The 26,111-nt window shown below is 42.8% G+C and overlaps 1 protein-coding gene across 1 annotated transcript in view; it reads right to left on the reverse strand.

The window, feature by feature from the left end:
- ITGAV (integrin subunit alpha V) overlaps positions 1-26,111 on the reverse strand; it is a 447,435-nt gene that overhangs the window by 107,243 nt on the left and 314,081 nt on the right. The window contains exons 20-21 of the mRNA XM_069225776.1: positions 16,865-17,012; positions 13,436-13,528 (exon numbers count right to left, since the gene is read on the reverse strand). Of these exons, the coding sequence (XP_069081877.1) occupies positions 13,436-13,528; positions 16,865-17,012 (241 nt within the window). The remainder of the gene's footprint in view (positions 1-13,435; positions 13,529-16,864; positions 17,013-26,111) is intronic.

Raw genomic sequence — 26,111 nt, forward strand, 5'->3', positions numbered from 1 at the left:
TTTGCAAAAAAAACAACGGCAGCCATCTTAGGTGGTCGAAATTAAGCGCGATAATCGCGTTAGAGATTTATTGAATCCTGCCAAGTGGATTCGGAGAGCTCGATAATTAATGGAAAGAAAAAGAGGACCAAAGATATTATCAAAATCAGTGGCGCCCATCTTGGAATAGTAAAACAAAAGGGGAAAAGATGAAGGATCAAAGACACGGCAAGAAACACAGTCTACAGGGAGTGCAGAATTATTAGGCAAATTAGTATTTTGACCACATCATCCTCTTTATGCATGTTGTCTTACTCCAAGCTGTATAGGCTCGAAAGCCTACTACCAATTAAGCATATTAGGTGATGTGCATCTCTGTAATGAGAAGGGGTGTGGTCTAATGACATCAACACCCTATATCAGGTGTGCATAATTATTAGGCAACTTCCTTTCCTTTGGCAAAATGGGTCAAAAGAAGGACTTGACAGGCTCAGAAAAGTCAAAAATAGTGAGATATCTTGCAGAGGGATGCAGCACTCTTAAAATTGCAAAGCTTCTGGAGCGTGATCATCGAACAATCAAGCGTTTCATTCAAAATAGTCAACAGGGTCGCAAGAAGTGTGTGGAAAAACCAAGGCGCAAAATAACTGCCCATGAACTGAGAAAAGTCAAGCGTGCAGCTGCCACGATGCCACTTGCCACCAGTTTGGCCATATTCCAGAGCTGCAACATCACTGGAGTGCCCAAAAGCACAAGGTGTGCAATACTCAGAGACATGGCCAAGGTAAGAAAGGCTGAAAGACGACCACCACTGAACAAGACACACAAGCTGAAACGTCAAGACTGGGCCAAGAAATATCTCAAGACTGATTTTTCTAAGGTTTTATGGACTGATGAAATGAGAGTGAGTCTTGATGGGCCAGATGGATGGGCCCGTGGCTGGATTGGTAAAGGGCAGAGAGCTCCAGTCCGACTCAGACGCCAGCAAGGTGGAGGTGGAGTACTGGTTTGGGCTGGTATCATCAAAGATGAGCTTGTGGGGCCTTTTCGGGTTGAGGATGGAGTCAAGCTCAACTCCCAGTCCTACTGCCAGTTCCTGGAAGACACCTTCTTCAAGCAGTGGTACAGGAAGAAGTCTGCATCCTTCAAGAAAAACATGATTTTCATGCAGGACAATGCTCCATCACACGCGTCCAAGTACTCCACAGCGTGGCTGGCAAGAAAGGGTATAAAAGAAGGAGATCTAATGACATGGCCTCCTTGTTCACCTGATCTGAACCCCATTGAGAACCTGTGGTCCATCATCAAATGTGAGATTTACAAGGAGGGAAAACAGTACACCTCTCTGAACAGTGTCTGGGAGGCTGTGGTTGCTGCTGCATGCAATGTTGATGGTGAACATATCAAAACACTGACACAATCCATGGATGGCAGGCTTTTGAGTGTCCTTGCAAAGAAAGGTGGCTATATTGGTCACTGATTTGTTTTTGTTTTGTTTTTGAATGTCAGAAATGTATATTTGTGAATGTTGAGATGTTATATTGGTTTCACTGGTAATAATAAATAATTGAAATGGGTATATATTTGTTTTTTGTTAAGTTGCCTAATAATGATGCACAGTAATAGTCACCTGCACACACAGATATCCCCCTAACATAGCTAAAACTAAAAACAAACTAAAAACTACTTCCAAAAATATTCAGCTTTGATATTAATGAGTTTTTTGGGTTCATTGAGAACATGGTTGTTGTTCAATAATAAAATTAATCCTCAAAAATACAACTTGCCTAATAATTCTGCACTCCCTGTATATAGACATGAACCAAACACTATCAAAGAATATAACAAAAAACTAAAAATAACAATAGCAATCCTAACAAACAAGAATAATGTAGAAAGAATAATGTAATCCAAAAGACTATGAAACAAATAACTAAAAACAAAAAAGTAGAAAAGAAATACACAGGATGGTCCTACAAAAAATATCTGCTTTCTCATATGGGATTATACCACGCAATTTCCTAGTTGAGTCCCTTTTTATATGTGTCAAGCAAAAAAATCCAGAAGACTTCTTTTTTCTTTCTCAATTTGTCAGAATCCTGCATGTTCTTGGTATTAATTCTTTCCAGAATCACCCATCTCATTTCGTTCTCCCAGTGATTCTCAAGTGCCCAATTTATTACTAGAGGTGCATTCGGTTTACGGGTTCTAATGGATGATTTATGTTCCGAAAGGCGAATTCTGAGCTCTCTAGCAGTTTCTCCTACATAGCCTAGTCCACATGGACACAAGATCAGATAGATCAAATTCTTAGATCTACAATTGGCCATTCCAGTGAGTAGCACGTTCTTTCCATTGTGAGTAATCTCTTTGGTCACCAGAGCAGTCTCACACGCATGGCAACTACCACATTTAAAGTTGCCTTTGAGCTTGTCTGCTCCAAAAAGGGAGCTTTGGTCCTGAGAAGGGGGCGACCCAACCGATGCTCTCACCAATATATTTCGTAAATTCCTGTTCCTTTTAAAGGCAAATAGAGGTCTGTCTAAACGTGTATCCTCAAGACCAGCATTGAGAATTCTTGTCACTCTATTATTCAAAGATGAGTGTTGAACCACAAAGGCAAGCTTATCCATATTCTTACATTCTTTTGCTTGGAAAAGAGTGTCACGGTTGTAGTATCTCGCTCTTTTAAGTGCGTCCTTAATTACTTTTTTTTGGATAGCCCCTCTGACTCAATTTTTCTGAGAGCACATCTGCATGTTTAAGAAACTCACCTGTTTCTGTACAATTTCTTCTCAGTCTCAGAAATTGTGAAAAAGGAATAGCCTTTTTCTGGCTCCTGGGATGGAAGCTATTAAAGTGTAGAAGGGTGTTTCTTGCCATCGGTTTTGTAAAAAGAGTCATCGCCAGATACCCATTGAGATGTTTCACATATATATCTAGAAACTCCACCATTTCGTTGTTGTATTTGATAGTGAATGTTAAATTACTATCACATAGATTTAGCCAAGCAAAGAGCTCATTAAGTTCTACCTCATTCCCTTTCCAAATGAAAAAGACAAAGACATCATCGATATACCTACACCAAAGGTGTACATTCTCGAAAAATGGTGCAATCTCATTATATATATGAGTTTCTTCAAAGGTTCCGACATGTAAGTTGGCTACACTAGGAGTGCATGCCGCTCCCATACTTACACCTTTAATCTGTTGGTAAATTTTACCATCAAACTCAAAAAAGTTGTTCAACATGATCAACTCTAGATAATCCATGATTAAGCTGTGGAGAGGGTCATCACCCATTCTCTGTAACGATCTCTCAACACAACTTAAAGCCTCTAGCTGCGGAATATTGGTATAGAGTGACTCAATATCCATTGCTACTAAAAATTCCTGTTCGGGATTGAATTGTAGACCTTTCAGCTTCTTAATAAAATCACCTGTGTCTCGGATATATGATGGCAATTGAGAGACTAAAGGTTTCAGATAGGTGTCAACATATTTCCATAAAGGCTCTAAAGCTGACCCACAAATGGATACAATAGGTCGTAGAGTAGGATCATTCACATCTTTGTGTATCTTCGGTACGCCATATATGATGGGAAATCTAGTATATTCTGGTGTCAAAAATTCTAATTCTTTTTGACAAATCAAACCTCCTTCTGGGGCAGGGGTACTCACAGCAATAATGTTTTTCTTGATCCTTCCTTCCGGATTCCCTAATGTAGGTCTGTAGAATTCGACACATTGAAGCATGGTACACATTTTTTCTTTGTATCCTGCAGTGTCTAACAACGCGATACCTCCTCCCTTATCGCACGGTTTAATCGTCACAGTTTCATTGTTTTTCAGTTTGTCTAATGCAGACATCTCATCTACATTTAAATTATATTTAGATTTAGGAATATGTTTCAGCATTCTATAAATTTTTGCCAATACTGTTTTTTCATAAATAGTCACCTCTGGTCCCAAGACTTCCAGACTGGGGGTAAAAGATGACGGGGGTTTTAGCCCAGATCAATTGAGTTGTGTCTCCAGTATCTCAGTGGAAAGAAAATATTTTTTTAGCCTAATACGTCTGAAAAAGGCCTACAGATCTCTCATAAGTTGGAATTTATTGATATCAGAATAAGGAACAAAAGACAAGCCCCTAGTAAGTAAGCGTTCAGTGTTACTGTCTAAAAAAACAGAACTAAGATTAAACACTGGAATACCATTTAATCCCTCCAGTATTGGTTGTGTCTGGTTTGGAGGAGAAATGGAGATTGATCTGAATTTGTCGATCTGTTGCCTCAGCTCTGCCGAAACCTGGTTCTGAAATTCTGTCTGCGGTTGCCTAAAAACGAGAACCTGTTTGGAACTGATCAACTTGACCCTGTCTATTACCAAATGAATCAAAGCTGTGAGAGCTGCCTTCACCTTCGGATTCCGAGGTATCTGAAAAGGTGACCACTTTCTTAGAGGTCCAATTTTGTCTCTCTACCTCATATCCTGATGGTTGCTTATAGTATTGATCCTCTAAATAAGGGTATGTCTTTTCCAGAGTGAAATATCTGATATCTTTCTTTAGTTTATCAGTTAATATCAATTAATGTCATGGACACTTGTCTGCACTCATTTAACACAAATGGTATAAGTGGGATTGGGGGAAAGCATATACATATTTCCATGACTAATCTATCAACAGGAACAAATGATTCAATTTACCACAGGTTACTTCTACTGTTCTGTGTCCTAGCGAAAATCTCTGAAGTCATTATAGGGGGCGAAACATCAAGGTATTGCTGCTGTAACTGAGTTCTTTTGTACAGTATGCTTCATATATGAGTTCAGTGCTACACAAGTGTACTACTAGTCAATAGTGTATTACCCTTTGTAAATACGACACGCATACCATTATTCACTTTTGTCACAACTCACTTGCACTGTAGTAGGTGTTTTGAAGCATCTATGTATTTATTTGTGATTATTATTATTTGTATCCTAGTAAATACATTTACCGATGTGCATGCAACAGAACGTGTACATGATCCCTCATATAGGTTGTGGCAAGAGAGTTTTAGGCTGTAAGCTCTCTGAGGAAGCCACTTTTTTTTTTTTTTTTTATGTTACTGCCTAAGTTTCCAAGAATATAGGCCCCATATTTGTTTTTAATCATTTGACTGGGCATTCCCCATGACCGCTGGTGGGGGTACCTGGATGCAAAGTTTTGGCACTTTGCATTCTTCTTTGTTGCAAATAGATCTGTCTCTGGTGGGAAGTGGCCTTAATAACACGAGCTGAGCCATGCGTGCAGTTTCAACACAAGCGTAGCAATGCTTGCATGGACTACCACTCTCCCGGAACTTTGCCTTAACCACGCATATGCCTAAACCACGCATCCGTGTGGTTAATGCTTAGAATGATCTAGCTGTGCAGATGGGTGGAGAGAGGAACAGGAAGTATTGGGAGAGGTAAGTGGGGCTGGGGTTGGGTTGCAGGGTAGTTTTTAGGGGTTGGGTGGTTTTAGGGCTCAAGGCGGGTGGAGTGGGTTGGGGTAGTTTTTTTTGACAGGGCAGGGCTTTAGGGTTCAGGGCAGGGGAAGGAGAAGGGGCAGTGTTCAGTGGTGGGGGTCAGTTTTAGGGCTGAGGGTGGGGGCTGGAGTCAGGAAAAATTTTCCCAGAGGGCCAAAGAGCACAGAGAGGAACAGGAAGGATCGGGAGAGGTAAGTGGGGCTGGGGCTAGATTTCAGGGGGTGGGGGGTACTTTTTAGGGATGGGTCAGATTTAGGTCTCAGGGCGGGGTGGGATCAGGGTAGTTTTTTTTTTTAACAGGGGGCAGGGCTTTAGGGCTCAGGGTGAAGGGTTGGGGTAGTTTTAAGAGCTGGAGCCGGGTTTAAGGGCTCAGAGTGGCAGGGGAAGGGGCTGTTTTCAGGGGTGGGTGTCAGTTTTAGGGCTGAGGGAAGGTGGGCTGGGGTTTGGGTAGTTTTTAGCAAGGGGCAGGGCTTTAGGCCTCAGGGTGGGGAAAGGGTAGATTAAAGGGCAGGGCGGGTAGGTTGTAGGGTTCAGGGCAGAGGTCAAGGTACATTTAAGGGCAGGGTGGGGCCAGTTTTAGGGCTCAGGGCAAGGGGGTCAGGGCAGGTTTAAGGGCAAGGCAGGGTCAGTTTTGAGGGCTCAGGGCGGGGAGGGCAGTTTCGAGGGCTGGGAAGGGGTGGATTGTAGGGCTGGGGTATCGAGTGTTAGCAGCATGGCAGGGGCGCTGGTGTGTGCAATTTACAACACATATTCCTTTACAATCATGCTTTTACAACGAAATTCATTGTAAAGGCATGCATGGTATATGCATGCATGGTAAAGATGCAGTTGTGGGTCCAAGCGCTTTATTTAGGCGTGTGTGGTTCAGGCATGCGTAGTTGTATCATACAACCATCTCTGGTTTACTCCATTTCTAAAAACATTCTCTCCACTATTTGCTGTTTTAGCTCCCACTCGTACAGTGCTTGCTTGCCTGCTTATCCTGGTTGCCTTTGTGTTCTGGACTTCTGGTAGATGAATGACTCCTAGTGCTATCCTTCTCTGAATGGCCCACTTCTACACCCTGAGCTAGCTGGGACAGCACGTGCGACCTTGTCCTCCATGTTGTTGAGGCAGAACATTCTGGTTATGTGGTCTGTCTGTGGCTGACTCTTCTTTCTTGTTATGTAGATGGAAGACCTTTATGGCCAAAGAGACAGTCTTCAGCTCCAGCACGTTTCTATGTTCCACTGCCTCCTCTGAGATCCACAGACCCTGATGTTCAGTCTCCCCATATGGGCTCCCCATCGCATGTGGAATGCATCTCTTGCAACACTGATGGAGTTGGGTTCTTTAAAGGTCTGCCCACTGTGATGTTCCTTGCATTCTTTTCACTTTCTCAGATCCAAAAACAAGATCCTCACAACTCCCAGTTGTCTGTGGCCACAGACATTGTACCCAATCCTGCAGTGGTGTCATGTGTAACCACGGTGTATTAGGAGTATACATGTTGCCATGATGCCCAGTAATTTCCTTTCTCACTGTTAAAGACTGTCCCATCTTCTAAAACTTACATTGCTCCATCAATGTGAAGATTTTCTTGATGAATGGGAAGGCATTTGTCACCATAGAGTTTAGTCTAACTTGCAAAACAGTATTTTCTCTCTCTCTGGTATTGGTCATGATTTCTACATGTTTAAGGAAAACTCCAATCTATGGAGTGTCTCCATGAATGTGTTTATGCTCTCCTGGCACTGTATAAATGATCAAGCCTTTACCAGCCAGTTGACCACATAAGAATAGAAATTGATCCTCTTTGTACTTAAGTGCACCACAACTACTGCAAGACAGTTCATGAAAGCCCTTGGTGCAGATTTTATCCCAAAGAGCATAAATCTGAACTGGTAGTGTATTGTGTCAAGTAGGCTTCCTTTAGATCAATGGTTGCTATGCAGTTTCCCTTCCGTACATGTGGAATAACCTCCTGCAGCATGACCATTTTGAATATATACATCATTAGGAATCTGTTCCAAGCATGGAGATCTTCAATGGGTCTGAGTGTTTTGACTGGTTTAGGTACCAGGAAGTAGTTCAAGCATGTTTGCTTGAACTCTTGCTGTACAATCTCCTTCTTGCTTTTAGACTAATGTTTGGAGGCCTTCTTAACATTTCTATAAAAACACCAAGCTAAAGTAATGTTCCTATTCCATTTGTTGGAGGTCACTGTCTTCCATTCTCAGAGAAAACCTCCAATCCTGCCCCCAACAGATGATAAATGTAGGAGGCGGTGGAAAGTCACTTGCTTGAGTTCATCACTCCTCGCAGAGCTGTACATCTCCCTTTAGCTCCTGCTAAAAAGGGGGGCCTCTGTGTACTCAAGTATTATTAGTGTGATGGGGCACTTTGAGTGCTAGATTGTGGCATAAAACTGGGTGGGGGTGCCCGATTGTGATCCACCTCTAGCAGACAATCTTTTCCTTGGTACCATTTCTCCTCCAAATAGCCCTCTGAACGTAAGGGTCCCATGGCCCTTTACCTTTGCTGTTTTATTGCCCTTTCATTTTTTGCAGTGAATCTTCTACCACTAGAAAGGAAACATTTTTGCCTTGTAAAGGCAAAGGAACAATTACTGCCTACACCTCCTGTTTCAATCCTGACACTCTCAGCAATACATGCCTCCTTGGGGTGGTACCTTCTCACAGCTGTCTGCTGAATCCACTGCTGATTTTATGCCGGTGTAGGAGATTGTTTTGTACACCTTGATGACTGTTTTGGCCTTCTACTCAGGGAAGTGTTGGTTAGCTTCTACATCTCATCCCATTGTTGTTGGCCATACGTGTTGAGCAGTACATTAAGAGTTGTTGAATAGCCACTGGGTGGCAGCTGACCTATCCACTCTTTCCTCTACTTTCTCCATCTTCTTGCTTTCCAACATCCAGTGGGGCTCTGCAATGTCAGCTTTTGCTGTAGCTGGATCTGCAGGACCACAGGGAGTGGGAACTGGTTTTCTTCTAGGATGCAGCAGGAGCATAACTGTGCATGTTTCTCCTCAAACTGAACCCCATATGTGTCTACTGCCCTTTTAACCAGGGTGTTGTATACTGCAATGTCTTTGGGCTGTGAAACTCTTGAGGGATCCACCCCATCTTCAGTGGAGTTTGTCTCTATATCCTACCACCTGTTTTTCTCTCCTTACGCTTCCTGGGCCTCAGGCATAGTGAAAAGTTCCATATGGTACAACTGCTCTTCTTTCACCTTCTGAGGGTTCAGTGGGATACACCATCCTTTTAGGTAGTCATATAACTCCTTCTTCCTTTTCTTGAGGGCCTGCATTTCAACATTAAGCCTACTTTTATTTCCTCTTGATGTTGACAGCTCAATGATAAGCACTAAAGTCTTCTTCTTTGGTACTGAGGTCTCCTTTGAGAGTCTCCTTGTTCCTCATGTGCTCCTGATCCCATTCTGGAATAGAGGCCGATTCCAAGGGTTTAGTACCAACAGTGTTTTTAAGTTAGAGCCAGGGGGTTCTTTTTGCACAGGCTTCCTCTCAATCACAATTGGCTTTGGCGTTTGGGTCCCTTTGAGGACTTTTAGTCTGAATGTTTCAGCTTGGTATCACTGCCCCTGTGTTGTTACCTGGCACTTATTTGTCTGGTTGTCTTTTGAGGTCTTCTTCTATGTGTTCTCTCACTCCGTTTCAGAGAGAGCATGACATTGGAGCCCTTTTCTAGTGTCACCTCAGTTTCCTCAGGTTTCTCCTCATTGCTGGACAGTTTGAGGTCTCTCCAATATATTTTTTGCTGTGACTATGCCAAGGCGTAGTGAACCCATCTCTGCTTCTACTTTGTCTTAGGGGTCTAGGGCTGGAGCTCTGCACATGCGTCACAGCCCTCCAAGCTGTGGTCCTTTGGAAGATAGGTTGAAAACCTCGTGGCTGTCCTTATGTGCGAACTTGTAATGGAACTTCTGGCAAAATCAAAAGGAGATATGCTCCATCCCCAGTGTTCATTCACCAACCACCATGGATGGCGTTATTACAACAGTGAGCTTCTTAAAAAACTGTCTTTTTGGCTCAGTGGGAATGTGAGTTCCTAAACGTCTGTCTTCTAGCTTTCAATTCCCTTCAAGATTCTTTGCGCTTGAACAGTCATCCCTTGACAAAAAAAACCTCAAAAAAGCTTTCTTGACCACCTTACGATTTAGGCTATGATTACAGACCCAGAGGAAGAAAAAAATAATCTGAAGCTGGCAACCACACTTAATGGCTTCTGGTGCGAGCATCTGACATCACAAAGGGATGGACAGGACATTAAATGGTCAACGCCGCCAAAGATGGAAAAAAGGACTATAAGAGCCAATTGTGGACCCAACCAACAGAATGCAGAATGAGGCACAACATGTGATCCCAGAAAAGATTCATGCAGCAAAACTTCAGTTTTGTTGGGATGGAGTAATGAGTCGTTGTATGATATTCAGGGCAGTGTTTTTGAGACCGGTGTCACTCAGGCATGAGACTAGAATGGAGTGCCAACATACTCAAAAGTACAAAGTGTCCAACATAGCCCTAATCATTGTGCAATATCAGGTCCTCAGTTATGCCATGGTGTACTTGCCAGGCCACATGCCAACGTGCACAGGGATAAGAAAGTCTTAGACTAAAAAGCAAAGCCTCAGGCTTTATACTGAATACTTTTTCAATTAGATTACAATGACAGGAAATTTTAGAAACAGATGAGATGTTTAACAAGCTCAGGGGGTTCAATTTAGGCCTTACAGGAACAGTTTCACTACTGCAGCTTTCATAATGGCTGGCATAACACCTGCTGTCAGAGAGAAGTTGGAAAGCAAAAGAAAGAGTGATAAAATCTGACATAACGCCAAAAAGTCTTTAAATATTGTAAACAACATGTGCTTAAAGGTGAAACGGACCATTTCCTTTTGGCTATAAAGTCTTGAAATGTGTCCAAAGAGGCAGGTTTCAGATCAATGAAGGGCTCTCAAACAGTCTCCCAAGGAGGCTCCTAAGGAGACCCTGTGATGGTATCATTTAGACAGAGGTACTATCCTTTTTAATGGCAAAGATTGGAATACATTAATTTTTCTTTATATTAGAAAAATGATTTCTCAGTTTTGAAAACTTCATTTTACACAAGTTCCACTGTTGAGGATATAATTGTATGTTTTTCTGTAGTCTATATATTGCAGTTTTAGATTGTCAGTGTACATCTTTCTCCAATTCCTTGTATTCTTGATTGTTTTCAGGTTCCATGAGTGCCATTTTGCTTCAATATTATTCTGTTTGTAAGTCAGCAATGGTAAAACTATCTCAACCGATAAGTTTCTGAGTAAGCTCAGTAAGTTAATAAGTCGGGTTTGTAAGTTGTTACTGGCATTGATGGGTGCATCCACTGTGGTTGAGCACATAGTCATCAAATCTGAGAAATTAACTTTATTTTTGCACCACTTGATGGCAGAACAAAGGAGGCAAAGTAAGAATAAAAGGATGTTCTGATCATCATCGGAATACTGTTTAAAAGAGAAGACATATAAGGCATAATAGTGGGATAAGGGTCTTAATGGTGGCATTATAATGGAGATCTGGAGAGTAGATTTGTTTTTTTAAGTTTTAGATTCACTAAAAATCACAAAATGTGGTGTTAGATCAGGAGAGAATATGCTCTGGGAGAAATCTAATGGGTAAGGGGTACAATAAATTGCAGTCAACCCACAGCAATGGAGCATATCTACCTTAATTCGCATGCAGGAGTTAAAGACTTTATAAATCAAAGCAATGCATTTGTCTATGAAAGGGTCATTATTGTTAGATCAGTTTTAATGAGATTAGGGCCTTATTTCTGATGAAAGTACTGGTAATGTAACCAAGTCTCAGCAGGAATCTAATAGTAAAACAGATCCAAACATTTCTTGGCTGAACTAGCTTTTAATAAAACAGTTTTGGTTGACACAAGCATTGTGGCTTTTCACAAAGGTCTGCAACGAAGGAATGTGGCTTGTGACATTGAAAATGACCTCCTCACACCTCCCCCATTGGATTTTGGAAGCGTCACAGCTCTGGAGATTATTCCGAATCACTCAGGCCAGAATAGCTAGGGAGATGCTCTGGAGCTGGATTACCATACAGCTCACATTACCTGCAAATTTACTGAGGTGAAGGAGATTGACCGAGGCTCCTGCGAGAAGATAGAAGATAGCCCCACACACTCATCTCTGGAACTGCAACTATTGTAAGCATGATTCCAGGAAAACTCAGGTTTGTGCAAAGCTTCTCCAACTACTCCCCTCTTGGTGATGTTGCGGTCTGTGATATGAGGCAGACAGTGGCTGTTGGGGTCTTCTATGCAGGTGAGAAGACTGCCATTGCTGGCAAAACACCAGGTCTGCAGTCAAAGCGAGCAAGTGTAGCACTAGCCACACCCAGCTGCCCTTATGCCACTAGTCACCCAAATCTTCTTATCTTGGATCACCACTTGTACTTTTTGGGCATAAGAGCCCATCATAAGATCCTCAGAAAAAAACGAATGCAGGGTGTGAGTGCTTGCTCTGTTCTAATATGTTATAAATTATATTCTGGTTATTTCACGTCTGGGATTTCGGAATCACATATTGGCACAACCCCAGAAACAAAATAACAAAAACTTTCAGAGGGACATTAGTTAATATATGGCAACTGGTTGTAAAGCTCAAAATTTAACACTCCAAGCAAATAGGGCGACAATAGTTTATAGTGTAATGGTCATAGTTCGTGCAATGTGATATCCTAAGGGAGTAAGTAGGAACATCCTATTTTAGACCCCAAATAATTCAGAGCAGAGGCTTAAATCCATGATGTAGATACGCAGAACTAGCATTCATTTAAACATCAGTTCTATAAGTATCCCAAGTGGACTCTTATTAACAGCTCAACCCAGAGCTTTTCACCGTAGTGTCTGACCATATTTAAGTGAGGACACTGCAGTCAGGTGCAAGTACCACAACTGTATGCACTTCTAAACTTTAATTCAATTTATTAAAACATAACAGTGTGTAAATGAAGTACTTTGGCCTACAATTGAGTACTGCTTCAAACTCACTGCATTCGACTAACACTACTAAGCAACGGTACAATTACCTAGGCCCAACACCTCTTTCTTGCAGTGGAAAAGGATAAGGAGCCCATAACGACTTATTGTTCCGTAGTCTACACCACTACTTGGTTTAAGGAGCTTCACAATTATCTGGACTTAAGAAGGCTATGCAGACAACAGAGAATCTGTAATAGAAAGCAAGTTTACATTCATTTTATGCAGAATGCCAGAAACCCACTTAATGCAAATCATCTAATAAAACACTAGAAAGCAGAATGAGCGCAAAAAAAAGACTGTAAAACGTTTAAAAGTATGGTGCTGACTAAAATATGAAATCAAGATGATTCCCACTGCGTCTGCAGAACACCTGCATAGGGACAAGAATTTTGAGGAACATACTCAGTAACAGAAAGGCTTAAATGTTCTTTGCCAGCAGAAATGAACAAAAGAACGCATGGACAATATCTACAAATAAAGTAACATCATACTATGGGGTACAATAAGTTTGGTGCAGTAGTATCAGCATGTTGTATGTTTGATTGCAGACTCAAGTCTTCTTCCTGAGGGGATGTCTACGTCCTTGCATGGGCCAAAAGAAAACAGAACTTTCATCTAATATAAATTCCCTAGTTCGTACTTGATAATAAACACATGAGCTTTATTTTGCCCTGTAATAAAATGGGTTTAGCCATTTAATTAAATGTAACTAAGGTCTGCTGCCTTACTAACACTTCAATAGTTCCTTGTGTGTATTTATAACATTTGGTGTATATTTTTAACTTTCTAATATTTTCCAGTTATCACATAATTGTTAAGGCAAATCATTTTCAGAGTTTAAGGATAAATCATGAAAAATGTGCACAGGCAATCAAATCTTACCTTAGTTCTAGCTTTCATGGGGTTTCCAAGGTCGCAAACCACCATTCGGGATTTATTCTCAGTCTTAAAGGCACATGATAGCCGTGACAAACTCTGCAAAGAATAAGAATGCATTGGTCGCTTGTAACATAATTCTTTATAATTTTTCAATCATTTTATTCCATTTAAAGCATTAATATATATTCAAAAACACAATAAACATAATTAGAATAGAAAATAATAATTGGACGGGAATACAGAAATAGTAGCCTCATAATTTGCTCTTCCCAGAAGTCTAAGCTATCAAGGTCTACATTGACTAGGAAGGATGAAGAACACTGACAGTCCTGTATCAAGTAAACTAGATATTGTTATGTTTTTAAATAGGAACCTGTAAGAAAAGTTGCAGTGTATTAGCTGCATCCTCCTATGGCTGATATAATGGCACAGTGGAACATTTCATCTTGTACTTGCTCCTGTCAAAATTAGGATTAGTTCTCTCAGTTCTAATCAACTGGACCTGAAAGTGCTTAGGCAGCCGTAATATGTCAATCGGGTGTTGCACCATGTCCACCTTAACTGGGGCTATTCTTCCTAATATGGGTAGGGGGAATACCTCTCAGAAGATCACTGACATAAAACACCACTGACAACGAATGTATGTAACCAGAAATAAGGTTTGCATTGAAGTAAAACACCTACATCTATCATAGGTCAACTGCAGTGTATCCAGTAATAGCTATCACTTTCATCTGTTGTTACCTTCCTCAGGGGAGAACAAACACTATTTACCCCAGTTGACAAGTAGCCCAGAAGGGGGACCAAAAATGTTTGTCATCTGCATTATTGGGGCGATGTCTGACACAATGTGCTTGAAGTAAAGCAGAACATTTTCTAGATATTGTAAAACTAAGCAATGAGCTTCTTCAAAATGGAGACCCTTGGTAACTCCTCCTTCCAGAAGGAAAAGTGAGGCATTCTATGAGTAAGTCAAACAGCTCAATCAGGAGGTAGCCATACCGAGTGCTATCCTTAGCATTATTCCAGATTGACTGAATTTGATGCAACTATAATCATATTCGAAATATTTGTTAAAGTTAATTTATGTTAAGATGTCAATTATGACACTGAGTGAGATGTTTGCAAGTCACACCTTTACCAGCATTCAAGTTAAGTCTGTGCTATGATTACACCGAGCAGAGTTCTCAATAGAAGCTGATCTCAACTTCATGCAACAAAGCAGGAATTCACTGTTGCATACATTGTTTGTACACCATTAAAATCAACTGTAACTTCAAATGGACTTTACCACAGTGCCAAACACACCTACCTGATTGTTTCAACTTGGTATCCTTCCATTTTTAGAGATGCCTAGTCTGTGATGGAAAGAAATAATAATGTATGCAGACTGCAGTGGCACTGTCAAGTCAGCATACATACAGTCATGTCCTCTCGATTGCTCATCAGCCTTTAATGAGATCCGTGTCTTTTTTGGGGATTATGGTTCCTCCTCGAAGGCTGCTTGGCATGAGGCATATGAGACTCCTGCAAATGTGGAGGAATGCACTTTATGCTGCCTCTTTGGAAAAAAACAAAGCAGCTGTGTGCAAACTTGGAAGCTGTGGGGCAGATTCATGGTTTAATTAAACCAGTCACAAACCCATTAATGAAAAAGGGTTAGCGATTGTAACAATTACCGTGCTGAAAAGACCCAAACACGGGCTTAGTACAGAATGAATCTTACATCCTCTAATGTCTTGACTGGGGTCAGTAGTCCTACAATCCCTCACTAGCTTTATTTAAATAATGAAGATAAAGGAAAGTGAAATGTATCATATGCCTATAAATGGGGGTATGCCCTACTGAAACTCTGAAATCTAACTTAATATTTGAACCACCATCTACAGTGATAAATATTCTTGGCACACTGATGGACGATAATCTCTCATTTTCCACCTACAATAAAATCATTAGTCAGGTATGTATTCGTAAACTCTGCAATATATTATGCCATTCACACAAAGAGTTATGATATGTTCCTAATTGGATTAGTGGAATAGAACCTACGCCGCCTTCCCAAGTTCCTACAGGACATCTTATAATCCTTAAGGAATGCAGCAGCCCACACCAAGAAACACATATATTTGGTCCTAGTGAAGTTCAGTTGGCTGTTTATGTGCCTAAACATTAGGCTCCATGCTCTATTTATAATAGAGAAATAAAGCCAGGAGTAGACCTGCGTTACAAAACAGATATTTTCTGGAATTATATCTGAATCGCAAATTATGGTCAGTCAAGAGCAACCTTGCAAAAAGTCCATTTAGGAGGCTAAGGGCCAGATGTAGCAACCCGTTTGCGAGTCGCAAACGGCGAAAATCGCCGTTTGCGAGTCGCAAACGTGGGTTTGGCATGCAGAAATGCATTTTGCGAGTCGTTACCGACTCGCAATATGCATTTCCGACTCGCAAATAGGAAGGGGTGTTCCCTTCCTATTTGCGAGTCGCTGTGGGATGCAATACCATTTGCGACCGCGTACGCGGTCGCAAATGGCATCAGTTACCATCCACTTCAAGTGGATGGTAACCCACTCGCAAATTGGAAGGGGTCCCCATGGGACCCCTTCCAGTTTGTGACTGGACCCCAAAATATTTTTTAAGGGCAGGGAGTGGTCCAAGGGACCACTCCCTGCCCTGAAAAAATACCGAAACAAAAGGTTTCGGTTTTTTTGCAGTGCAGCTCGTTTTCCTGTCAGGAAAACGGGCTACACTTCAAAAAAACAAAACTGCTTTATTTAAAAGCAGGTCGCGAACATGGAGGTCTGCTGACGTCAGCAGGCCTCCATGTTAGCGAGTGCCCATACTCGCTATGGGGCCGCAATTTGCGACCCACCTCATTAATATTCATGAGGTGGGTCATTGCGACCCCATAGCGAGTTGCAGTCAGTGTCTGAGACACCATACTGCATTGGGAATTGCGACTTGCAATTTGCGAGTCGCTCCGACTCGCAAATTGCAAGTCGCAATTCCCAACTTTCGTACATCTGGCCCTAAGTCTTTGCAGGTAGCTAAGCTGTGGAATAAGCTTCTGCTAAAACTATGTGCACAAGATAACCATTTCAGTTCAGGAAAATGTTGAAAACCTGCTTTTACTCATTACTTGATATTATCTCCCTGCACACCAGGCTATGGTCTTAATAGCTACATTCAAGCACATTTAGCACTTCACTTACATATACACTTGAGTAATAAAACAAAAAAAGATCAGAACTAGACTCCATGATTTAGGATGGAATAATCTATGCATGTGTTGAGAATGTGACCATACATTGTAGCAATGCTTACATTTCAGTTTATAAAGGGTTGAATATGCAACTAATGTTTCTCTAAATTGTGCAAAAAGATCATTATGAATGTTAAACAGCGATATTCAAGTACATGTTGACTGGCTCACCTCATTGTTACGAACAACACCAATGAAGTCAGCCTGCGGTGGAATTTGAACAATCAGCTCTGCTTCATAAGCCCCTTCACCTTGGTTCTGGGCAGTGACAACTAATGTCAAGGGGTTGTCATCACCAATATAAATTTTCTTACGCTCACTGGGGAAAAGTAGGAAGCACAATTAATTATTCAAAGAAACATAGTAGTTTTGTTGAAACCTTCCAGTTCACAAAAGTTACACCGTTTTTGGCTTTAAGACCAGTAGACCAATCATCTAAATGTGCATTAATTCTTCACTTTGGACCATCAAACTCTTGCATTACATGAGATAAAGATCTATACCCAATTCTTCAAGCTACACTTACTCGATACTCTGTTGAATATTAATATTCATTATCTTTTGATATACACATTTTTACACACAACTGCAGTTCTCAGGTTGATATTAGATCAGATGTGTGCAATCAGAAGTCTGGAAGAGAACCTCAACCATGTCACGAGGAACACTAAAGTATGGACTGTGATAATTTTCTTCTGTTCTCTGTTTCTTTGTTTCATCAGAACTCTCAGCAAACATTGATAATTATGTGTTCTTCCACACCATTGTTACAATTCAATTCGCTTTCACCAGACAATGTCTGAAATTGACATATAGGCCCTCATTCTGACCCTGGCGGTCCTAAACCGCCAGGGTCACGGGCAACGAAAGCACCGCCAACAGGCTGGCGGTGCTTCAGTGCCCATTCTGACTGCGGCGGTAAAGCCGCGGTCAGAAAAGGGGATCCGGCGGTTTCCCGCCGGATTTCCCCTGGGCCAGAGAATCGCAGCGCCGCCATGGGGATTCCGACCCCCTTCCCGCCATCCTGTTCCTGGCGGTAAAACCCGCCAGGAACAGGATGGCGGGAACGGGTGTTGTGGGGCCCCTGGGGGCCCCTGCACTGCCCATGCCACTGGGCAGTGCAGGGGCCCCCTAACAGGGCCCCACAAAGATTTTCACTGTCTGCTATGCAGACAGTGAAAATCGCGACGGGTGCTACTGCACCCGTCGCACCCCTGCAACTCCGCCGGCTCCATTCGGAGCCGGCTTCCTCGTTGCAGGGGCTTTCCCGCTGGGCCGGCGGGCGATCTTCTGGCAATCGCCCGCCGGCCCAGCGGGAAAGTCAAAATGACCCCTGCGGTCTATTGACCGCGGTGCGGTCTTTCGGCGGTTTCCGCCCGGCGGGCGGAGCCCGCCGGGCTCAGAATGAGCCCCATAGTCTATATATATTTCATAATCAGAGTAACTGTTAATGAACATCCATTTGAAGGAGCTAATTGATCCCAAGCTGTAACCTCTATGTATTCTGCTATATGCTTCCAGAATGCCAAAGCACATTCCCATACTATGCATAGCAATGCAAGTCTACATTTGATAGAATCACAAACAGCTCGAAATCTATCTTCAGTAAGTATTATTGACCCACTATGATTTTACTTTTTTTGGGGGGGGGGGGGGGGGGGGGGGGGGAAACCTAAAACAAAAAAACATAAAAATATTAGCGGTTCACACCCCTGGGCAGCAGCCCAGGAGTACCTGATGTTGGAAATCAAAGGTAGTGCCGTAATACCTTAAACTATCAAAATGTCAATAATTCAGCATTCACCAATTCTCCCTTTGGGATCTATACCCCATATGTGTAGATAAAAGATTTCAAAAGCCTTGGAGTGGACCATGCACAGAGTACTGGTACATGCCCTGAGATGAAGCAACGGTGTCAGTTTAGGCATCTGACAAGGAGGGTAAGCCATAAACGTCTGGTGGAACAGTCGGGAAATTCACATTGAAGAGAATTAACTAAGAGGCAAGTTTTTAAGTTACTTCTGAATTTGAGGAACTCATTTTAGACGCTTAATTGGAGTGGTAAGGATGATGATGGACTCTGAACCTGAAAATACCTTCCACCAAATCTCATATCTGCATGACTGACACATTATCACTTTCTAGGGAGTACAAAACACACATCATCTGAAAACCCAGTGACCTTTACACACGCATAAAGTTGCATAAAATTTGGTTAGCTGAGACCACCTGAAGTGTCAATTGGGCATGATCTGCACATGAGTAGACAAATGCAGTTTAAGAACTATGATACAGTCCATGAAGTGTAATCTCCTGATGCCAGTCCCTGTTATCCACCTGTAGTACACACGGCACTGATCCTGGGAATTAAAAGAAGACCTCCTAAAATATGGCGGCTGTGCCTGAATAAATTGAGAACACAGGACAGGAGGTGGCTAAGGACAGAACCAATGACATATAAGTTTACTACTCATTAGTAGATGTGGGAGGGAGCACGGGAGTGGCTAGATAAAAAGGCTTACTCAATACTAAATGGGAGGGGTGCAGAGAAGAGTAATGAGAGGTTTAGGAAAGACTAGGGAGGGATTTAGGAGTAGACGTACACCAACTCAAAAAAGAGTAAGCCCATTACTATTACCTAGCAGCAATTCTAAGGTTATTACAGGCAAATTGGAAACTATACCAGTAGTAATTTACTCCAGATCAGAGGTTGAATAAGTCCAGCAATCACTGCAACACCCTCCCAGCGAAAATAATTGAGGTTGGGACTTCAAATAAAGCCCTTTAGGAAATAATGTTCAATTAAATTGAATTATTTTAAAAAGTTACAAAATATAAAAAACTAAGTTAACATAGAGCATCTCAAAATAAAACAATTGTTATTTAATGTAATTATGAAATATTTTAACAACAATTTTGAATTTTTACATTAATGTAACATTTTTATTAAAATATACTTTAACTACTCAATTATTTCTGTGCATCACTTTTTATAATTATTAATGCACAGTAACATTTTTTTCTTAACTTTAATGTGGGAGTTTATTTTTTTTAAATTTAAACTTCAGAAGTTTTATGTAAATGAATATTTTTACATTAATTCTTTATTTCAAAATTAAGTTAACAGTGCTGAAGCATTTTCGTTTATTTTTTCTCTTGTTCTACATTTAAAATAAATATACCACTTTCGTTTACAATAATATTTTAAATAAAAGTATTCTTACTAACTTGTTTTGAGTTAAATGAACCTATTTTTACTTTTCCCTATACTTTACTATATGGTGACTCCACAGTTGGGGGAGGAGATCTCCTTACAGTAAAGTATAGAGAAAATTAAAAACAAAAACTATTTACAACTTTGTAATAATTTTTAAAATAAAATGTTAAATATTAATGTAAATAATTGTATATATTCATTTTAAATGCAGAATAAAACTGTTACAGCACTATTAACTTAATTCTGAATTAAGTACCGGATTACAAGTTTGGCGGTCCATTGAGTACCATGGCGGCGGCTGTCTAACCACCATCTGCTTGGCGGTTGGACAACTGTTTTAGGATGCATGCAGTCCCATAGATTAAAGACAGCCGCAGTCCTGCAAGCACCACCAGGCAGTCCAGACCGCTGCAAGTGCAAATCAAGGAAGCAAATACACCAGCAACAACGTGGGTCATACATCTAGATTAAGTAGCTGCAAGGTACACACATCAAAATGGGCACATGGTCAGTCATATGTAGAGGAAGGTAGCACAATGAACACCCTCCATGTGTGGACAAACAAAACTCTAGCTTCCGCATGAGATGAATGTACAGTTCATCTCAGGGGACAAATCTAACACCATATATTTTGACACTGGTCAACCCAAGATGAAATACTTACAATATCAAACATAACACAACGCAATGACACCAGAGTTGGAATACCACCCACATATCCATACAGGGAACATCTACCCTTGTCCTGGGTGACACCAGCACTGCTCACAAAGTCAGATTTTGCCAACAGCAGCAAATGGATCAGCAATCCAGGTGAAAACACACACAACTGTAGGCATACAACACAAGTTAGTAAGGAACAACAAAAAGGTAGGAAAGTAATGACAAGTCAAATGTGTACCCAACAAAACAATAACTTGGGCTTATGAACACCAAATTATGTTGATCAAGGCCATTGGACAGTCCATATTAGTCCATGCACAATACTGTGCCCAAACTTCACTCCAATCACTGCCGGGGAACTTCCACAGGAAGGGGCATCAAGTGAGCATATGAAGCACCTCAGGGGTCATAGTTGGGTGGAGTGGGGTAGAATTTGGGATGAGTGTTGTGGAGAGGGCGGCTTTTTCTTCGGAGAGTTGGGCTTCTTCTTGGGAGGAAGGGGTATCGGTGCTTGCAGGCAGGGCAGGTGTGACAGGTGCAGTTTGATGTGGAAGGGATGAGCTGGGATACGGTTGGTGACCTCGTGGGTTTGGAAGGTGGGTGGAGGTAACAGGGCAAAGGGCAAGGTCAAAAAGGAAACTTCTTTTGGGAAAATGAGTAAGGTCATCAGAAGGGACTTGGGATTTGGAGGGACAGGCAGTGGTGGTCTTGTCTGTGGGTGTTGATGCTGCTGGAGTGTGCCTGTGTGAGGTATGCTTGTATTTGAGTGATGTCTGTTGCACGTGTCTTGGGGAACTTTGAGGTGGAAGTGCTGGGGGATGTGGGAGTGATGGATGTGTGAATGTCTGTTGGGGTGGTGTCTGTGGGTATGGCGAATATTGTGGATGTGTGTGTGTTGCGGTGGTGTCTGGGCTGGAGGTGTGGGGAATGTGGTGGATGTCTCTGTGGGTGTCAGGTGTGTCTGGGGGTACGGTGTCTGAGGTGTGTGGGTCTGTGGGTTGTGAGGTGTTGTCTTGGTGTATGGTGGGTTTGGTGGATGTGTCACTGGGTGTTGGGGTGGTGTCTGTGGGTATGGTGATTGTGGTGTGTGGGTCGGTGAGGTGTCTGTCGAAATTGTGGTTGTTGTGGTGACTGTGGGGGACTGTTGAGTTCTTCCGTGTTGGTGTGTCTTGGGTACACCTGTGTCTATGTGTGCTGCTTGTGTGTGTTAAGGTGGATATGAGTGTATGTAACAGTGTGCCTGGGACATGTAGGGGAATAGGGATTTTGGATTGGGAAGAGGGGGCTGGTGGAGGGGAGGTTTGGGGGGAGGGGTGGATGGCTGCTGTCAGTGAGGAGCCAGAGACGGAAATGATCTCTGCAGGCCAGACATGTCAATATGACTGCCTTCCAGGTACGCATTTTATACTGCAGTTGGCTGGCCTACCCTAGATGGCATTCATAATGGCAGTCTGCCCCACAAAGATACTCCTCAGGAGGTCAAAAGCCTCCTCACTCAGAACAGCAGGGGTAACAGGAGCTGGGGTGAGGTGCCTGGGGCAAAGGAAACGCCCACCCTCTTGGGTGAGCGGGCACGGCCAACTGGGTGGGGAGCAACAGAAAGTGTGGCGACAGAACCGGGGGTGGCAGACAAGGATGGTACAGGAGCAGGTCCTAATAAGTCCACCGCCTCTAGGGAGTGGCCACTGGAGGTAGAATCCGAAGATGATGATCTCGATCCTGTGTCCTCTGTGGCACTCCCCTTACCCTCCAGGCAACTGAGTCCCTCCGTGTTGGTGGTGTCATGATAGGAGGAACCGTGGCCAAATGCTTCCCAATTTAGTTTCGCCCTCTCTCCTTCGCCTACCTGGGATGATGCTGCAAATACAAAGAAAAAGGGGGTCACTACATGTTCCTGAACACATTTGAACAAAAGCTGTGATTAGCAACCATTATCATGACGTAAAGTACAACCCAGCAACAAACTCCCTTAAAGTGGCTCCTACATGTTCCACACCCATAACAATTCATGCCACACGAACTGTTAACAGTCACCCACAGGTAAATCAGGATCTCAGACAACTCCAAATGCATGGGAGAAGTTATGCAGCACAGTAACCACTGAATAAGCAGAATACTTCTTCACATTCAATGGTTTGCCTCATGTAGCATACCTCAGTTACCTGTTGTCATATAACAGTAGGCCAGTGCCAAGTTCATTCCCACAGATCCCACACTAGGTCATGCATATATCTATTTGTCACATACACAATACCACAATAATAAGAAATGATGGTCCAAAATCCTGGCATGGTGCTGACAGAAGTGCAGTGCCTGAAGAAGGGGACATAGAAATACCCATGTCACACTGGAAACAAGTCCACAATGTTCACTTCACCATATGTAAATTGTCACAATGGATTCATGAAGGTTGTACTAATGAAGCTCAGATAATCTACACATCTAGCATGGAAATGTACACTGTAGACAAATTGTGCAAAATGTCAGGGAGATATGTATCCAAAATACATAATGAATTAGCTAGGCCAGGGAAATCACCTATCTTGTATGGCACCCCATACAATTACATACTCTGTTTGCAACAGTAGTAGTCAATAGTTGTCCAATCCGAAGCTAAATCACTGTCTCCATTTCGGTCCTGCAAACCCAGATTCCCATGGATGAATGGTTGTACACAACAACAAAACTGCAAGTCACTCCATGATACATGCCAACAGTCAGGTAACAAACCTTTCCCATTTCGCATGTGCAGACCACTTTGCTACATGATGCCACATCAATGGGATGGAAATGCATATTGTAGTTAAAAACGGTATCCTACCTGTCATGTCGCTCATTGGTACTGCAGTTGTACATGCCAAATGAATTGCAACGTTGGGTTAGGGTATGTGTGAGCCAACTGTCAATGGTGACACACTCCTGTCTGTGGCACCACATGGAATGTAGCCCCATCACATATGTCCAGTTACAAACACATGTTGTCATGCACATATATATGGAGGAATATATAAATCGTCCCATGAACACAGGTAGACCATGAATGAAATAGCAGTGAAAATAATTTGTCAGAAGTGAAAGGAACACATGCCAACATGTAGGCACAAGGAATGTTGGCAACAGTGATGTCACACAAATCATGTCAATGGACATTCCCCACTTATCAAGGGAAAGTATTGATCTGTAGCCGCACCCAAAAGACAATGTATGCTCTGTCGCATGTATGATGGCCTTGACATGACAGTCAGTAGGGAGGCACCAGCATTGGTGACACACTAAAGACAAGTGGCCTCTGGGGAGCAGATGCCAATTTACTCACTTGATTTGTTTGGACTGTCACACTGAGCAGTAGTGGACTGTTGTGTACAATTTAAACGAAAACAACCACCAAAATTACTTGATTGATCACTGTACATAGCCATGTGTTGGCCCTGGAAAGCAAATTGTATGTGGACTGTACTCGGTTGTGTCCTTGGTCCCTGGGCTAATAGGCAAGGCACATCAGTATGCACCAAATTCCATATCTACACAACAGTTACTTATCTTGTGTGTCACACACTGCCCATCCCCAATCATCATGGGCAGATGTCAAAACCTAACACATGAACTTGGCTATGTGACAGGTAGGAATATGCCCTGTACTTACCCCCTTGGCGCTGCTGTGCTCCCCTCAAGCTCAGGGTAGGCCACTGCCAGAATGCTGGCTATTTGGAGGGTCAGGCTCAGACGAGCGCCCCATCCATGTTGGGAGGACAGCCCCAGTTGCGATCTTCCGGGCCCAGCGTCTCAGGTCCTCCCACCTATTGCAACAGTGGGCGTTCTGCCGGCTATGAACACACATGACCTGTATGGATGCAAGACACAAATCAAAAAATTACAAACACAAGTTCTGGAACAAATGGTTGTGTCCCACACGTCAGAAACACCAAGCACAAAATGGGCAATTTGTCAACATACCACAAGTCTAAAGCACACATACAGGGACATAACTATACACTTTTGGAGTTATCTGCATACTAATCCACTATCCTGCTCATAGCCTACAATGCCTAAGCAAGCCTACTGACATCAGGTAGCCCATGCTCCAGCAACATGTACTGTGATGTAAGCCACAATCTAGTTAATGGACTGATGCATTCAGGGCAAGTTTTACCACTAGAGCCTCATATTGGCCACATGACAGGATCTGCAGGTCTACAGGGAGTGAGCATAGTGCCACAGTTGTATAGCCACAGTGACTCTCCCACAGCCTGGAGTATTCCCCATACTGGGAGATACATTTGACAGGCCCTGGTCTTTGCAGGCTGAGCATACAGAACTTACATAACTCTCACATGTTCATTAATTCCATGCATGGCAGTACATCTTGTGGCCATTAGCAATGTGGCTTGTGTGGCAACTTGAAGGGCACAGTGAGCCATGATATGCCTTCCAGACAACAGATGGCAATGCCAGATGTGGGGCGAAAGATCTGTGGCACAATACTAAAAAGATCTTTACATGGCTCAGAGAAGATGCATACACAGCTCATGCGGTCATGCACATTCATGTTGTCTAGCATTTACAACCATCATAACAAATAAAGGTCACTGTATGGCAGGAAAGTCTCCTTGCCTAGATATGTGCATCCATCACAAGGAGGATGTAGGCCTCAAAAAACATCACACAACACAATGTGAATGTCCACAATCAATCAATCAATCGATAATTTGTTAAGTGTGCTACTCACTCGGTAGGGTCTCAAGGCACTGGTGGTGGGGGAGGTGCTACTGCTTGAAGAGCCATGTTTTGAGGCGCTTTCTGAAGACTAGGAGGTCCTGGGTCTTGCGCAGGTTGGTGGGGAGGGAGTTGCAGGTTCTGGCGGCGAGGTGGGAGAAGGATCTGCTGCCGGAAGTGGTGCGTTGGATGCGGGGACAGTTGGGAAGGCGAGGTCGGCGGAGCGGAGCTGGCGGGTCGGGTTGTGGAAGTTAAGTCGTTCATTGAGGTAGGCCGGTCCGGTGTCGTGGAGGGCTTTGTGAGCGTGGATTAGGATTTTGAAGACGATACTTTTGTTGATGGGCAGCCAGTGTAGGGATCTGAGGTGGGCGGAGATGTGCTCGTGGCGAGGGAGGTTGAGGATGAGACGTGCGGCGGCGTTCTGGATGCGCTGGAGTTTTCTCTGAAGCTTGGCTGTGGTTCCCGAGTAGAGGGAGGTACCCTAGTCCAGTCTGCTGCTGATGAGGGCGTGGTTTCTATCGGAATCCACTTGAAGGTCTTGCGTAGCATACGAAGGGTGTTGAAGCAAGAGGATGATATGGCGTTGACTTGCTGAGTCATGGAAAGAGACGAGTCTAGTATGAAGCCAAGATTGCATGCGTGGGTGGTGGGTGTCGGGGGTGGTCCTATGGTGGCAGGCCACCATGAGTCGTTCCATGCTGTCTTGTTGGGTCCGAAGATGATGATCTCGGGTTTTCCTGAGTTCAGTTTGAGTTGGCTTGCTGTCATCCAATTAGCGATGGCAAGGAGTCCGGCGTGGAGGTTGTTCTTCGCAGTAAAGGGGTT

The sequence above is a fragment of the Pleurodeles waltl genome, chromosome 3_1 (assembly GCF_031143425.1).
Source record: "Pleurodeles waltl isolate 20211129_DDA chromosome 3_1, aPleWal1.hap1.20221129, whole genome shotgun sequence".
Taxonomy (NCBI): Eukaryota; Metazoa; Chordata; class Amphibia; order Caudata; family Salamandridae; genus Pleurodeles; species Pleurodeles waltl.